The 14,725-nt window shown below is 43.3% G+C and overlaps 1 protein-coding gene across 3 annotated transcripts; it reads right to left on the reverse strand.

Annotated features, from left to right (window-relative positions):
- Positions 1-98: 98 nt before the first annotated feature.
- On the reverse strand, positions 99-14,047 carry LOC110535875 (golgin subfamily A member 1). 3 transcript variants are annotated; one of them, XM_036935698.1, is made up of 24 exons: positions 13,798-14,044; positions 12,992-13,305; positions 10,849-10,939; positions 10,105-10,179; positions 9,358-9,455; positions 9,245-9,277; positions 9,020-9,148; positions 8,573-8,742; positions 8,298-8,409; positions 8,049-8,132; positions 7,695-7,820; positions 6,085-6,180; positions 5,857-5,952; positions 5,645-5,740; positions 5,320-5,451; positions 4,863-4,958; positions 4,529-4,618; positions 4,208-4,310; positions 3,923-4,083; positions 3,620-3,778; positions 3,430-3,489; positions 3,077-3,292; positions 2,875-2,961; positions 99-1,983 (listed from the first exon to the last, which is right to left on the reverse strand). In XM_036935698.1, the coding sequence occupies exons 2-24, from the start codon at positions 13,118-13,120 to the stop codon at positions 1,903-1,905; spliced, it is 2,520 nt and encodes an 839-aa protein (XP_036791593.1). In that variant the 5' UTR covers positions 13,121-13,305; positions 13,798-14,044; the 3' UTR covers positions 99-1,902. The 3 variants fall into 3 exon arrangements, with proteins under 3 accessions (XP_036791593.1, XP_036791596.1, XP_036791594.1); XM_036935701.1 differs by lacking the exon at positions 5,320-5,451 and having other exon boundaries at positions 13,798-14,047; XM_036935699.1 differs by lacking the exon at positions 10,105-10,179 and having other exon boundaries at positions 13,798-14,045.
- Positions 14,048-14,725: the final 678 nt, after the last annotated feature.

The following is a 14,725-nucleotide window of genomic DNA, read 5'->3' on the forward strand; positions in this document are numbered from 1 at the left end:
CGGAGAACAATTATGAAAACAAACCTTTATGTTCACAATATAAATTGAAACAAAAAATGGTTTAGTTTAATGGTAGCGCTTGTTAAAATGCAAATGGAGAGAATCTGTAGTGATTTATTTTTATTTTTTTGTTAAAAACCAGAGTTGAACACATAGTGGAATCAAACAGAAGGTTAAAAAAAAGCATCATATTTTTGATATTGACCTTGCAGTACATTGATAAGTGGAGTCATAGTCACCTGTGCTGTGATATCGTAGTTCTATGAAACTACTTCAGGCAGATTGCTTTCAAGCCCTCACTGGAGTGTGATATCAGGTACTATTCAATAACAGGTCACTGTTAATGAAGTGTGGTGTTTTATCATTGAATGTAGATCATGTCCATTAAGAAAGTTTAAAGCCCAAGGGTTGATTGACTATAGAAACCTGATGAATGTGACCCCAAAAAAATGCTACAGTATTGTAATGTCACTAGACACATGGAGATTTCTCACTGCATGATATGGGAGTAGAATTAAGAGTGCAGATTGGTGTATTCCTGCCTTGCACCTGGTTCACATTCTGGTATAAGGCATGCATACTGTATTCACTGGTCTTTCCTCCAGTACAACATGAATGCCCTCTCATTGTAAGCTCATAAACAGGGTCACTTCTTGCAGGATGCCAATGAACAGTGAGTCAAGCCAAGACTGGCAACATGGACAGACAGATACACGGTGTAAAATACTGCAAGAGGTCAAACAAAAATCATTTACATCCAGTGATTTATAAAGTTCTCAATGAATATGTACAGTTTTCATATATAAATAGGACATATGGAATGTCATTTACACAAACACAAGGCAGGTAAAGGTAGAGCACATCCTCCGATAATTCTTATTTAGATATCGTTCAATAATGATTTACTTAATCAACATTATATTAAGAGTCACTCCTCTCCTCTTTACATAACATTTTTTCCATTAATATCAATGCCACTGATGTATGGCTCTCACATCAAACCTTCTCATTCTAACATGATACTTTTCTACATAAGCCCCCAGTAATTAATATTGTTATAGGAAAGAACCAAATGAAAGACTGTTGTGAAGGGTCCTTCAGAAATCTTGGCGGTTATTAAATCTTATTATTATCATCATCATCATCATCATCATGTACTCCCAACAGAGACATTTGAACAGAGACATAAATACATCTTCTCAGTCAAACAGAGTCGTGACAGTCTGGTAGTGCTGACCCATCCCACTCTTAACACCTGGCCAATTCCATAAGACATACTTGTACTGTGTGCATCAAAGATCTCATGTTAACTTAATTCCAAGAGGGAGAAGGGTTACTCTTAAAGGAGTACTTAGCGTTAGCGCAGTGACTGGAAGTTTATGGTAACTGCTAGCATGCTAGTAAATACCATATACTTCCAGTCATCGGCTAACGGTAGTTAGCATTGGCTCGCAAAACTACAGTACCGCTAACTTCCTTCACACTGGATGAAGAGACATAAACATGGTATCCATGAGTTCATCTGACTCTGGGGAAGAAGATAAATGCCAAAATATCCCTTGAAGGTTAACATTTATCAATGCATCAATACCATGTCTGCTTTAACCATTTTACTTGTAAATAAAATCACCGCCAAAAAAATTAAAATGACAAGACTGACTTTCCAAGTCATTGTAGAGCCCTTCTCTGTCCTCTTGAAGAGCAAGAACAATGTCCTTCTAAGGAGAGATTGAAGAGCTACATAGGAATCTGTCACGTCAGAAACCATTTTAAAGCTTAAGTAGTGTCCTCTTCACAATGTTCAGTTGGTTACCACAGTGATGGGAGACATCATGCAAGGACATGATAAAAAGTAATGTGTGCGTCTCTGTCCTCTCCACAATTCTTCCTCTCTCTGTCCACTCAGCTCCAGTGAGCAGGCGCCCCTGAAACTGACGGCCGAACAATACCCTTTGGAGAAGGCTTGGATCCAAACCAGGACATCTGAAAAACACAGCAATGTTTTCCGATTATATCAAATGAAATACATGTAACACGGGACTATTACTATAGTTACAACTGGGGAAGGGCCAGGCGCTGGAAAAATAGGAGGGAATTCATCTGGCAACTGGAGGGCTGCTGGGTTCACATCCTTAAGACATTCCCCTATTGTTGGGCCCTTGAGCAAGGCCCTTAACCCCACAACTAGCTCTCCATCCAGGGGTGCTGCATTGCAGCTTGACCCTGTGCTTGTCTCAACTGTATATGTGATGTGTGCTTGAAAGCTATGGTAGCCCAGACTGTTGTCTCTTTCCAATTTTATATGACACATGAATTGTCCATTTTTTATACTCTTCTATAAATTCCCTATTCGCCAGTCTCTAATTAACTATATGCTTGCAACTGTTGCGCACAGCAGGTGCCTTAAGTCCGTGTCTTCTTCATGTGTTTGTACAGCACTGATGAAGGCATAAGGCCCAAACATATTAGCACGTCCACCTTCTGTATTCTTCAGAGCATGGATTAAATTCATTATTCTATTTTTCCATCTCGGCCTCCTTGGGTTTTTCCCTTTTCATGGTTTTGAGTGCGAGTACTTTTGGAACTCCACAGATATTCTCCCTCCCACGCACCGGCCGCCTTTTATTCTAGCCTGTGCACAAACCCTCATACTGGCTTTCTAGCCTCTAAAATAACAATCGTCCTCCGGATGCAGCTTAGATATTCAAAAATAAACAACAAATAGCAAGTGCATTTAAGAAATGAGGCCGATTGAGAACAAAAATAGTATCATGGCCTATTTCATTTGATACACGCTGGCTGTGTTATGGCCATAACGCCCATTCATTTGACACAGAAGTTTCAGGGAACAGATGTCTGAAAGGAGAAAGTCACCTTGTACTCCAGTGTCTCTTTTAACATGTCCTCTTCCTCACCAGTGAAGTTCAGCAACACAGACACCGCTCTGATCAGCTGATAGGCCTATGAGACAGAACGAGAGGGGGACAGAGAGAGATTTAGACCTCAGCCAAGACCATAGACGTCCAATACTGAGGGGTCTAGCTACGATAACAGGGACCAGGTAGATTGCTCTCACCTCAGCCTCTCTGGACGACATAAATTTTAGCACCACGTGTTTGAGGTACTCAAAGTTGATCTCTCGTGAGTCATTGAGGTCAGAAGTGTTGGTGACAGTGGTGTTTGGGCCAGGGGCTGGGGATGCAGCGGGCTCTGTAAAGGTTCTGTCTAGCCTCTCTCCTCTCCCTTCCTGGGCCCTTTCCTTCTCCTCTAACTCAGTTTCAGGTTTCAGCTTCTGCAACAGGAACACACAGGCACAAACTATCACACACAAAACTCAGCACATGGACCATATTCAATCAACGGAACAAAAAAATGTATTAGATTTAGATTGGATTCTCATACTAAAAAAAAGGTATCTAAATGTCTCACCAGCTCCTTCTGCAAGGTCCTCTTCAGCTCGGCTAGCCTCTGCTGCAGCTGCTTAATGGTCTGTAAAGCAACAGGATTCCAATCAATAACAGCACACACAAATTAACCTGCTCCAGATATTTCAGACAAGGAGTAATTATCCAAACATGCCTGTGTGGTGATCATGGTTTTCGTTTGGCCCAGTACTGACCTTGTTCTTGTCACTAAGCTGCTGCTCCAGGTCTCTGTTGGCCTCCTGCATGTGGTCCAGGTCGTCCACGGTCACGGTCCCATTCTGGTCCGGTTCACACACCTCTGGAGTCTGCAGCTGCAACGTCAGGGTCTCCACCTCCACCTCCAGCTCAGACACCTGAGACACACACACACAGAAAAACACATATAAAAAGTCCAATCTCTAATGACAGACTTGAGTTATGTACAGTATGGAAGCTAAGAAGGACATTAAGAACAGGTTTATAGTGTCTTAATGGCTGTGCCCGCTGTGTGTTCAGACCCGTGACTGGCAGGAGTCCAGATGCTCGTTCTGGGTGAGGAGCTCCTGCCTCAGGCTGACCAGCTGGCTGTCCTTCTCCTCCTCTCTCTCCTGGGCCCATGCCCGCAGCCTCTCCCCCTCCTCCTGCAGCTGGGACAGGGAGCTCTGGGCCGTCTGCAGCTCTGCAACACAAACACAGTAGAAGGGAGCATCAGACACCACACAGTATGAAGTCAACTTCCAAATTCACATAGCATGGGAGACAGAGGAAAAGTGCACCCGACAACAGAGAAATCAAGTGTTTACCATTGCGAAGTGTTTGGAGTTCCTCCTCTCTCTGCTTCAGCTGCTCAGTGACGTGGGCCAGTTCCTGCGATGTGGTTTGATGTGACGCCGTCATCTGTCCAACCTGGAAAAGAAGACCGTGAACGTCCAATTTATTTATGAGCACAATTGACAAGCTGAATTCATGAATTTGAAAAACACATCACTCAAACTGCCCGAGTATGATTAAGCCAATAGCATTGGCAAGTTTTGGAAACCTCATTCCAACAGAGTACAGAGAATATGGTTTGTTATTCAAAAGAGTACAGAAATGTACGATGTAAGTGTGATGTCTCTCCAGACCTGTAGTTGGAGCTCCTCCTTCTGCCTCCTGGTGTCCTCCAGAGCCATGGCTATCTCCACACTCACCGTCTGCCTGCTGCTCAGCTCTGACTGGGGTGACATACAGGGACATCATTACCCCGTGTGTACAGGCAACAGGACCATGGTTTGAAGTTGTAATGCAGTAGCTATTCTCATAGAAAGGAGTGTGGCACAGCACGCAAAAGAAATCTGGAGGGACCCAGGAATGCAATTGAAATAATTTTTTTCTTAAAACTCTTATTTGTTTATCAGGAAATCCGTGACTTCCTGTTTTCAACTGACTGCCTAATATAAAGCAGGAAGTGTGTCTGACCCTAGCCTGCTCCAGCTCCTCTTCCCGTCTCCTCAGAGCCACGTCAGCTTCATCCCTCCCTCTCAGCAGACATCCTCTCGCCTCCTCCAACTCACGCTGGGAAACACGAAACAGAGATGGGTGGGTGAGAGAGATGTGGGATAGGGACAGAGAAACACAGATAAAGGGATGGTAAAGAAAGAAAAGCAGAAAGATGGTGTAGGAACACAGCCTTGTTTGAGTCCCGTTCCATGCCAGCCCTGTAGCCGAGATCAAATTACATGGCAACAGATTACTAATCCACCGAGACCAGTGGATAACCTGATCAACATCTGCATCGAAACGATCAAATACCAAAGTGAAAATGTGCCTTAACAGTCAGGCAACAAAACTATACAGCACATGTCACTGAGAACACTTCAGTGAACTACAATGTCAACATCTACAGATCAAGTGAGAGCTGACAACTGTAACTCACAATCCTAGCTTGGGCAGAGGTCTGCTCTGTGTCTTTCTCTGTCTGCAGTGCAGTGAGCTGCTCCTCCAGCCGGCCTGCCCTCTCCTGGCCCTGCTGCTGCAGACTGACCCTCTCCACACTCCACTCTGCCTGCTGGGGGTGACCACAGGGGGAAAGGGAAGTCTCAGCATCACACATGCTTACATTAACTGGGTCCCTGGCTCCCATAGGATACATGAAGAAGTCTATTCAGTCTAAATAAGAGGTTCAACTGCATTTGCTCCAGCCTCAGCTTCATTTACAGTGGTGGTAGAGCGTCTTTCACCGTGATTGGACAAATATTTACCAGTTTGTCCAGAAGTGCTTGCTTGTCAGTGATCTGCTGCTCAGTGTTCTTGAGCCTCTCGTTGCTCTCCTGCACCTGCTGTTCCAGACCTGCAATCTGTAAGACAGAGAGCAACATGGGGCCGTGTGTGAGAGCACAAGAAGAAAGGCTGAAGAGAGAGCACAGGTCTGAAATGCTTACATCCTTCTCTCCCACAGGGCCCGTTCTCTTACCTGTTTGTCCGTTCTCTCTCTGTAGTTCTTGGAAGAGTCGTCTTTGTGCCGTAGCAGGTTCTGTAGTTCAGTTACATGGTGGTTGATTCTGGATATCTGGGAGAGTAGAGATACAATATGCTTACCAGATGTGTTCACACAATTGCTCATTTGTTGCTGTTATGCAATGGAGCATCTAAGCCAGTTGCATGTGAAGTAGTATATCATTGTGATGAAAAGGCTGTTTACCTGAGTCTCCAGTGAGCTAACCGTGTCTGCATGGTTGGTGCGTGCCTGCAGCAGCTCCACTCTCGTGTCCTCCAGCGTCTGCTCCAGAGTGGACTTCTACACATTAACACACAGGGGGGGGGGGAGACGAGGATTGCTAAACACTTGAACTGACCATCTGCACTGACTTACTGTACCTTAGCACACATGCACTCACTCACACACCCATATGCACAAACACACTCACGCACCACGACTGCTCCTATTGGACTTTATTTATTATTGCTAAAAATATCTCCATATCCCACTTCCCCGGCACACGTGTAAATATTATACTTTACATTTGTTGGAGTGCCTTCCTTGTATTTATACTTTTGCTAAATGTTTATTCTATTGTTACTCCATTAACCCTTTACACTCGTACCCGTATACAGGTTGAAAATGGCAGATTTGGACACTGATAAGCGGCTAAATTGGAACAAAGTGGCTGAACAGTAACATGCTATAAATGACGTCAGAGCTCAGGCTCTGTGCTTCACAGCGCTGTCTGCGATTTGACTGACAGCTGTTCTGAACTTGAGCACCGAATGGGACCAGTAGTTGCCTCCATCCCTCACGCTAATTGGGCAACTGGAAGAAATTGGCCGCGGAACACGCACCTGAATGCACTCACAATTCCTTTCTATGATCACCAGAATGATGATCTGTTTCTCTGAATTGCCTTGTGGAAGCCTAACTAAGTAGGTATTTTAGAACATTGCTAGTCGTGTTGGCAATAGAGCAACCTTTCAAATGATGCCCACCTGACAAAGAATGCAATTTATAATGGACCGTTTTGGGATTTCGTAAGCAGTAATTGTGTGAGGCGGGGATGCAGGGCTGTGTTCAAAACAACTACAAGTGTGTTCGCTCTAGTTCCTCAACGCCACAGCTAGGAGAGCTCTAAAAACACCTTTCTAGTTGAAGACTCTTCTTTGAGTCATCAAAGTGACTTAGGAACTGTGCACACTTTGGAGAGAGCAGTTAGTCCTCTCAGTCAAACCCTTGTTATTATTTTGTCTTATGTTGCACCTACACCACATTCTTTCAGGAACATTCTTATGTTACTAAATTTATCCAGAATATTTTAAGATTTGCTTATCAACAAACGTGGCAGAAAGTACAGTAAATGTAAAATGCACAAAATCAACAGTGCAAAGTGTCAGGTGTACTGCTGTATCCTGAACTTTGGTCTAATAATTTCCCCATAATCTAACTGCTCTCTTTCAATTGCTACCGTGCTTATGCATTTCATATTTCTTCTGTAAGAAACATTTCAATTTAGCCCTATCCATATAGGCCATATAGGTCATTATTTGTTCAATTCTTATGGTTGTCGTACTGTTGAAAGGTGAACCTGCAAGTAAGCATTTCATTGTACCGTGTACACCATGTGTTTCTGTCCACATGACTCATAAACTTGACTTGAAATGCATCACCATTCAAATCTAATTTTATTCGTCACCTACTTCGTAAACAACAGATGTGGACTAACAGTGAAATGCTTACTTACGGTTCTCTGTTGGTCTTTTCCTTATACCAATTCCACAGGAGTCCCTCTGTCTTTAGGATTAGCTGACTGGTGTAGTTACCTCTTTGAGCAGCTCCTGGAGGAGCTCGTCTTCACTCAGGTTGCCCTGCAGACGTCTCTCCAGAGAGGAGACCTTCTCCTGCAGGTCCAGCAGCACACGCTCCCTGTCCTCATCAGTCACTGCTGCCTGAGGACCACAACAGGGAGAGAGAGGGATGGGTCAATTACAGAGCACACTGGGTGAGGAGGAGGGGTTAGATATGGGCAATTCCATGGTAACGGAAATACGCTGACACTTCGATTTTTCACTTTAAAATATATGCCAAACAAAAACATTTACTGGAAAAACTGCAGATTTGAAAAACAGAAATATGGAATTGCCCATATAAGGAGTTACATTGTGATCTGGTCTTACCTTGTGTTGCTGCAGCTTCAGGGCATTGTAATCCGTTTGTAAGGTATAGAGAGACTTCTCTACAGCTGCTTCAGCGCTCCGTGACTGAGAACACACACACACACAGAGATTGCTACATTGTGAATCATTTTATAAACTGTTATCATCACATTTATCTAACTGTATTCATATGCTGTCATTACAGATATGTACCACTTCAATACAATGAAAGGATTTTTCAAGGAAGAATCTATGGGTTAGAGGGCTAACCTTCTGGAAGTCCTCAGACACCTGTTGGATGACCTTCTGCAGGTTCTGGCCTCTGCCCTCCAGCTCAGCGATCTTCTTCTCCGCCTTCTCCTTGACCTCCAGCAGCTCCTTTCTTAAATGAGACCACACACACGCACACAACCCTGTACTGTTAGACAACAACCAAATCCTCAGGCAACCCAGAAGAAAACAGGCAAACTCGCCCTTATACAATTTATTTTTTTGAAAAGAGGTTAGGGGAGCAAGATCTTGCAATCACTGTGTCCTGTCCTAACCTTTCGATCTCCAGCTCGGTGTTGAGCCTGCAACTTTCCTGATGCTCCTCTCCCAGAGCCCGCAGCTTCTCCTGGGCTTCGGACAAACCCTTCTTGGCCGTCTGCAGCTCGGTCTCCTTCTGCTGGAGCTCTCGCTCCCGCAGGCCCTGCTGCTCCTCCTTCCTCAGTAGCTACCAGAATGAAACAGGAGACACCACAGAAAGGATGTCACTAAAACAAATGTTTAGGACGTCACTAAAACAAAATGTCTAACTACTATTATTGTCTAGGGTAATAGGAACACTTTTTTCTCCCACCAAAGTGCTGTTTAACCAAGGTGGATGGCTACAGACATAGCTACAGCTTGGATCAGAATAGACAGACAAAGCATAAAACTACCATATGTTTTGAATTGCCACGTGGTGGGTTAGAGTTAGACAGTAGGACCTTGTTGTCAGTAGTGCGTACCATGTGTTTGACTTTGGCGAGCTCCTGCTGCTGGAAGCCATCCAGCTCGTCCAGGTCATCCCTCTTCTGGAACAGAGTAAGGCTCTGCTCCATCATCTCATCTAGCCGCAGAGACAGAGATGCCTTCTCCTGAGGGGCCCCAGACAGAAGAGATCTCTCATCTACACAGGCAATGACTGACTGGCTGAATGAGAACCTAGAATATTAGTTAGATGTTAGGAGTACCTGCTCCAGCGTAGACATCCTTTCCATCCATTCCTACAGACAAAGACAGGAATTAATCGAATTATAAACACACACAAACGTATGCCTCGTGGTGCAAAGGATATGATGCTCACCTGATCTTTCTTGTCCAGGGCCAAAGCCATGCCTTCGGCCATTTTGGCTCTATTGGTCTGGTGAGTCTCATTCTGGTCCTGCAGTTTCCTCATGGAGGCTGCATAGTAAAAGAGAGAGAAAGAGGGGAGAGAGAGAGAATGAACAATAGAACTGGCTAGCCAAAGATGGCTCAATTGAAACAGCAGGTTGTAGATTTGTCAGTGGTTAGTAGCTGCTAGCTTTGAAAGGGTGAGAGTAATATTGACCATAGAATGTGTCCAGTAAGCAAAAGCTAGGCGTTTCCCAGAAGCAGGCAAGCAGTGCATCTAACCATGGCCAACACAGACATCCCAAATTGACTTATTTGTATAGATGTTTATTGTTATTGGTTACATTAGTACATTGCTGTTTGTTATAACATTGATGATTATAAAAAAGGGGAATAGACATTTACATACTGATAAAACTTCCACTGTTTTATATGGTCTCACATAATTGTCATAGCAGAAATAATTACCTACTTCCAAACTGTGCCACAAACATTTAAAAACAATTATATGTCAACAAGCATGTAAGTCCCTTGTTTCAACAATATATATATATATATTTTAAATATGGAAACCTATAGACGTGACAGCATATGATTCTGAACCCCTCCTTGATCGATGGACGGTGCGTTGGGTGACCATTACCACAGCCAGCAGACAAACAAATGAGAGAAAGAAAGAACGCAAAATGGGAGGAGATTGGAGAATAAAGGTACGTACAATCCTGATGTTTTTCTAATGCAATTTCAAGCTTGTCCTTGGTCTTCTGCATAAGTCGGAGCTGCTCAGCGTAGTCTAGAGGCAGGAGGTGTGGTGATGGAACACCAACAGCACATAAAACAAACACGTACGTACACACACAGGAAAGGGGGGCAGGTGGATGAGGGTAAAAGCCATGGGGAGGAGGAGGAATAAAATAAAAACATGATTGAGAAAAAAAAAATGGAAGGGAAAAAAATGATTTTCTTAGATGAGAAAACCATCCTGGTTAAGAGGCTGCGTGAAGATGTGCAACCTTTAACCTTTTCTAAGGGGTCACACACACCACCTCTAAGGGAGGAGTAGCTATCACACTAATCTGGGAGAAAAAAAACACACAGAACCTAAAAGGTAGACTAAATGTCATGGCATTTGCTCTTAATGTTCACCAAATGGAATGTGGTAAATAATAAAGAAACATTGTAAAAGATACCATATTGGCGGTGTTAAGTTCAAAAGCCATGAGGTCGAGACTGAAGCCAGACACCCGTTGGTTATGTGACCTTTCACCTGAGCGTACTGCTCTTGGTAAAAGCTGTCTCTAAGTACACTAGACACAGATCTAGAATCAGCTTACCCACCACCAAACCTAACCTTAATTGTTGTTGGGGTAAACGCAAAACTAACCTTAGATGAGTGTCTAGGCCTGGGTGCAACCACCTCATCCTACTCTGATTAAACTGGTTCCATACAGACATGTCTTACCTGATAGTTTGGCCTCCAGCTTGCGAATCTGATCATTCCTCCTGAGGATCTGGGAAGAGAGGTCGTCCCTGGAGCTACTGCCATCAGAGGCCTGGAGGTCAACACAAACACAGAGAATAGAGGGGTTCCTCATCAGCACAGCAGGTCACACAGGAGCTTCCATGGTTATGTGGCAGCAGGTACTAGAAACATATGTTGTGGATGTTGAAGAGTCTATGAAATATCCCACTTACAAGATATATCAAAACGATATTTCATAGAGGTACCCAACTCATGTCTATGAGTGTGTTTAGGGCAATTCCATGGTAACAGAATGATGCCGAGACTCAATTACAATTAAAAAACAATTACTTCAAATTTAAACAAACCATGCAACTCTATGCACAAGGACTACCTACAAAATCACATTTTAACACGGAGACCAGTGCAGATGCAAACCGTCATTGTTACCAAACTTTGCATTTGCACTGCTCTACGTGTAAATGTGTTGTTGTTAAATTTTCTGTGGAAATGGCCCTTCACCTAAATTTGATGTCATCCTGATTTCACTTCACTACAAATTTGATGAGGGATAGCCTACCAGTTGATTTGATCTCACTGCCAGTCAATGACTTAAATAATTCAAAACGGTGCAAACGAGAAAGGAAAGACATCCGCCCCAAGACACTGGATCTGGCTAACACTGGAAAATCAGCCACTCCATTCATAGTGTCAAACATGGAGGGGGGGGCAGAAAATACCAACTGAACAGATCAACACTTCTGATGCTTTTCCAATAACATCAACACAATTCAGTATCTAATGATATATTCTGAAAGTTATATCAGGTCTAAAACAACAGTGCAATGTGGAATAACACCATCACATTGACTACTAACTAGCCTCAAAGATTTAAGCAGAATTGTCTCAACATACAGTATGTTAAGCTACCTTCTCCAAAAGAGAAAAGGACCATTGTGTGTGTTTGTTCTAGTGCCTACTTGTCATGTGTGGTCAAGTGAACAGAGCAGGGCAGATCTGACACCTGAGCTGGAGCTTCATGTTACACAGGTTTGTGCCTTAAGACTCAACAATGCATTAAAGGCATAGTTTGGGATTTTGGCAATTATTTTTTATGCATCTGCTTCCGGTATGAAGAAAGTTGAGTTTTGCTAGCTATTGCTAACTAATGTTAGCGCAATGACAAAGTCTACAGGAACAGCTAGCATGCTTGCTGTTTCCATAGACTTCCAGTCATTGCGCTTAAACTAGTTAGCAATTGCGCTAACGCTAGTTAGCAACTTCCTTCAAACTGCATGCAGAGACATAAAAATGATGTTTAAGGCATCATCTGACTCTGGGTAAGTAAAGAACGGGCCTCATTGCCAAATCCTGAACTATCCCTTTAACCTGCGCTTACAATGGGGAATATTTCTGAATTAATGTCATCATTGACAAAAGAGTGGTGGTATCGTACATTTACACACTTGACCATGGAATCCACTAGCTTCTGCATGCCAATCTCCAGACACACCTAACCATATAACAACAGGCTAGCTGACTCACTGACCCAAATCATAATCCAAGAGACACTGTCGACTTGTATATAAAAAGACAATTACACCAAACTTCAAATTGCAGCAAATTGCTTCACTGCTCTTTCCCTGTAAGTCTTGTACATTAGGCCTACTTTTTTGCTGATATTCATAAAGCCAATAGTGAATGCAGCCCTGTTGACATCACGGTGCAGGGGAATTCTGATATGCTGCATGTAAATGGTAGTGAATTACATCATCATGACAGTCCCTGGGGCTCTTCTTATCTGGCCACAGAGGGAAACACTAATGGAGGGCCTGGGCCATTACAGTCAGGTAGGGGCCACAGAATCTCTTAAAACACTGAGAAAGCCTATCATGTTATAGATCAGTTATGTTGAATTGAAAGAGCGTAAAGGATATAAATTACCTTTGTTTGCATTTCATATGTGCAAAACTTAAGCCTATTCAAATTAGAGGTCAGAAGCCATCTTTTTTTCCTTGATGTCTTCCTTGTAGAATAGCCTGGGTAACCTTGTTTCGTGTCATACGACCAACTACTCTTCGTGGGTTCAAAAAGATGACTGGCATGGACTGTGTGACAGTGAGGTAACAATACTGGTACTTACAAAATCATCCCCGGAGTCTGCTCCCACTGACGTAATGGACTCTTTGCTGCAGGAGCGAGGCATACGGACTCCGGTCCGGGGAGCTGTGGCAGCCTCCTCAGCAATCTTTTTTTTCAATTTGGCAAACATCTCCACCTTGCCTTAGTGTTTCTTTATCCAAGTGTACTGCCTGCTACTAGTTCTCTCCCCAAAAGCTCCACAATGCAAGTGCTCTGTCACTCAGGCTGTGGTCGTTCAGGGTCCCAGAACAGCTGTATTCCAGTGTAGCCTCCTCTCACGGGCAGGGGAACTGTCATTGTCATTCCTCTTTCAATCTGAAATAGACAACAGAGAGTGAGTCATGGCAATCAGCACGAAAACTATTAGATGCAGAATGAGGATATGCTACAGTCTGTAGCTACCTTATACGTCGTTTTGGCCTTATGATTTGTCATGTCACCAGATTAGTTGACAGATTGGTGACAGCAGGTTTAGCTAGCAGGTTTACGAAGACGCTAATGATATTTCAGCTGGATGACAAGACAATGTAAATTAGCTAGCTAGCTACTCAGTATTGGCAATGATAGCTGCCTGTTTGCTTGCTTTCGTTAGCAGTTTCCGAATAATTCGTTACCATTCTGTAAAAAGCCCAACATTTCGAGATTTAAGAAATCCGTTGGTCCCAGCTAACTGTTCACGGCTGTTTGATCATGAATTCCAGGAAAAGACAGATGATTTCAACAAATTATACTTATCAGCTAGCTCCCTAGCTAGCTATTGTTATCCTAGCTAGCGAACTTAGCCAGCTGATCAAGGGAATCTCTTACCGTATGAACTCCGACAAAGTCACACATTCCTAGAGAAGCCCATTGTGTTTAACGTATTCTCTGCGACGAGTAACAACTCTACAGTTTCCCAATATAATACATCTACAAATATACTGCTTTACGACAAATGTGTTACTATGTCTGGACTCTATTTTGGCTAGCTCTCTTACATCAACACGTAATATGCTAGTACACTCTGCGTCCGTGTTCATTGGACAAATCTAAAAGGGTGTGGAAAGGGATTCGCTCTACTTCATGTCAGTCAACAAAAACAGTATGCTGGAACCTGGAGGTCATAAAATGCATTGATTACACACTACGTGGCCAAATGTATGTGGACACTTCTTCAAATTAGTGGATTCAGCTATTTCAGCCACACCCGTTGCTGACAGGTGTATACAATCGAGCACACAACCATGCAATCTCCATAGGCAAAACATTGGAGTAGAATGGCCCATACTGAAGAGCTCAGTGACATTCAAAGTGGTACCATCATAGGGTGCCACCTTTCCAACAAGTCAGTTCATCAAATTTCTGCCCTGGTCAACTGTAAGTGCTGTTATTGTGGAGTGTAAACGTCTAATAGCAACAATGGCTCAGCCGCGAAGTGGTAGGTCGCACAAGCTCATAGAATGGGTCAGGCAAGTGCTGAAGCTTGAAAGCACATAAAATGGTCTGTATTTAAACCAAATACTTTTAGACTTTTACTCAAGTAGAAGTGTATTGGGTGATTTTTACTTGAGTCATTTTCTAGTAAGGTATCTTTACTTTTACTTAAGTATGACAATTTGGTACTTTTTTCATCAATGGGATAAATTGGAACGCCGACTGCGAGCCAGGCCTAATCGCCCAACATCAGTGCCCGACCTCACTAATGCTCTTGTGGCTGAATGGAAGCAAGTCCCCGTAGCAATGTTCCAACATCTAG

Source organism: Oncorhynchus mykiss, chromosome 11, assembly GCF_013265735.2.
Source record: "Oncorhynchus mykiss isolate Arlee chromosome 11, USDA_OmykA_1.1, whole genome shotgun sequence".
Lineage (NCBI taxonomy): Eukaryota > Metazoa > Chordata > Actinopteri > Salmoniformes > Salmonidae > Oncorhynchus > Oncorhynchus mykiss.

What these genes read in the sequence shown, in the direction of transcription:
- LOC110535875 (XM_036935698.1), bottom strand. Translation starts at nt 13,120, where the DNA reads ATGTTTGCCAAATTGAAAAAAAAGATTGCTGAGGAGGCTGCCACAGCT. An exon ending in AAGCACTTCTGGACAAACTG is followed by an intron (nt 5,452 to 5,644) that starts GTAAATATTTGT and finishes GGTCACCCCCAG; the next exon opens with CAGGCAGAGTGGAGTGTGGA. An exon ending in TGTCGTCCAGAGAGGCTGAG is followed by an intron (nt 2,962 to 3,076) that starts GTGAGAGCAATC and finishes TCTGTCTCATAG; the next exon opens with GCCTATCAGCTGATCAGAGC.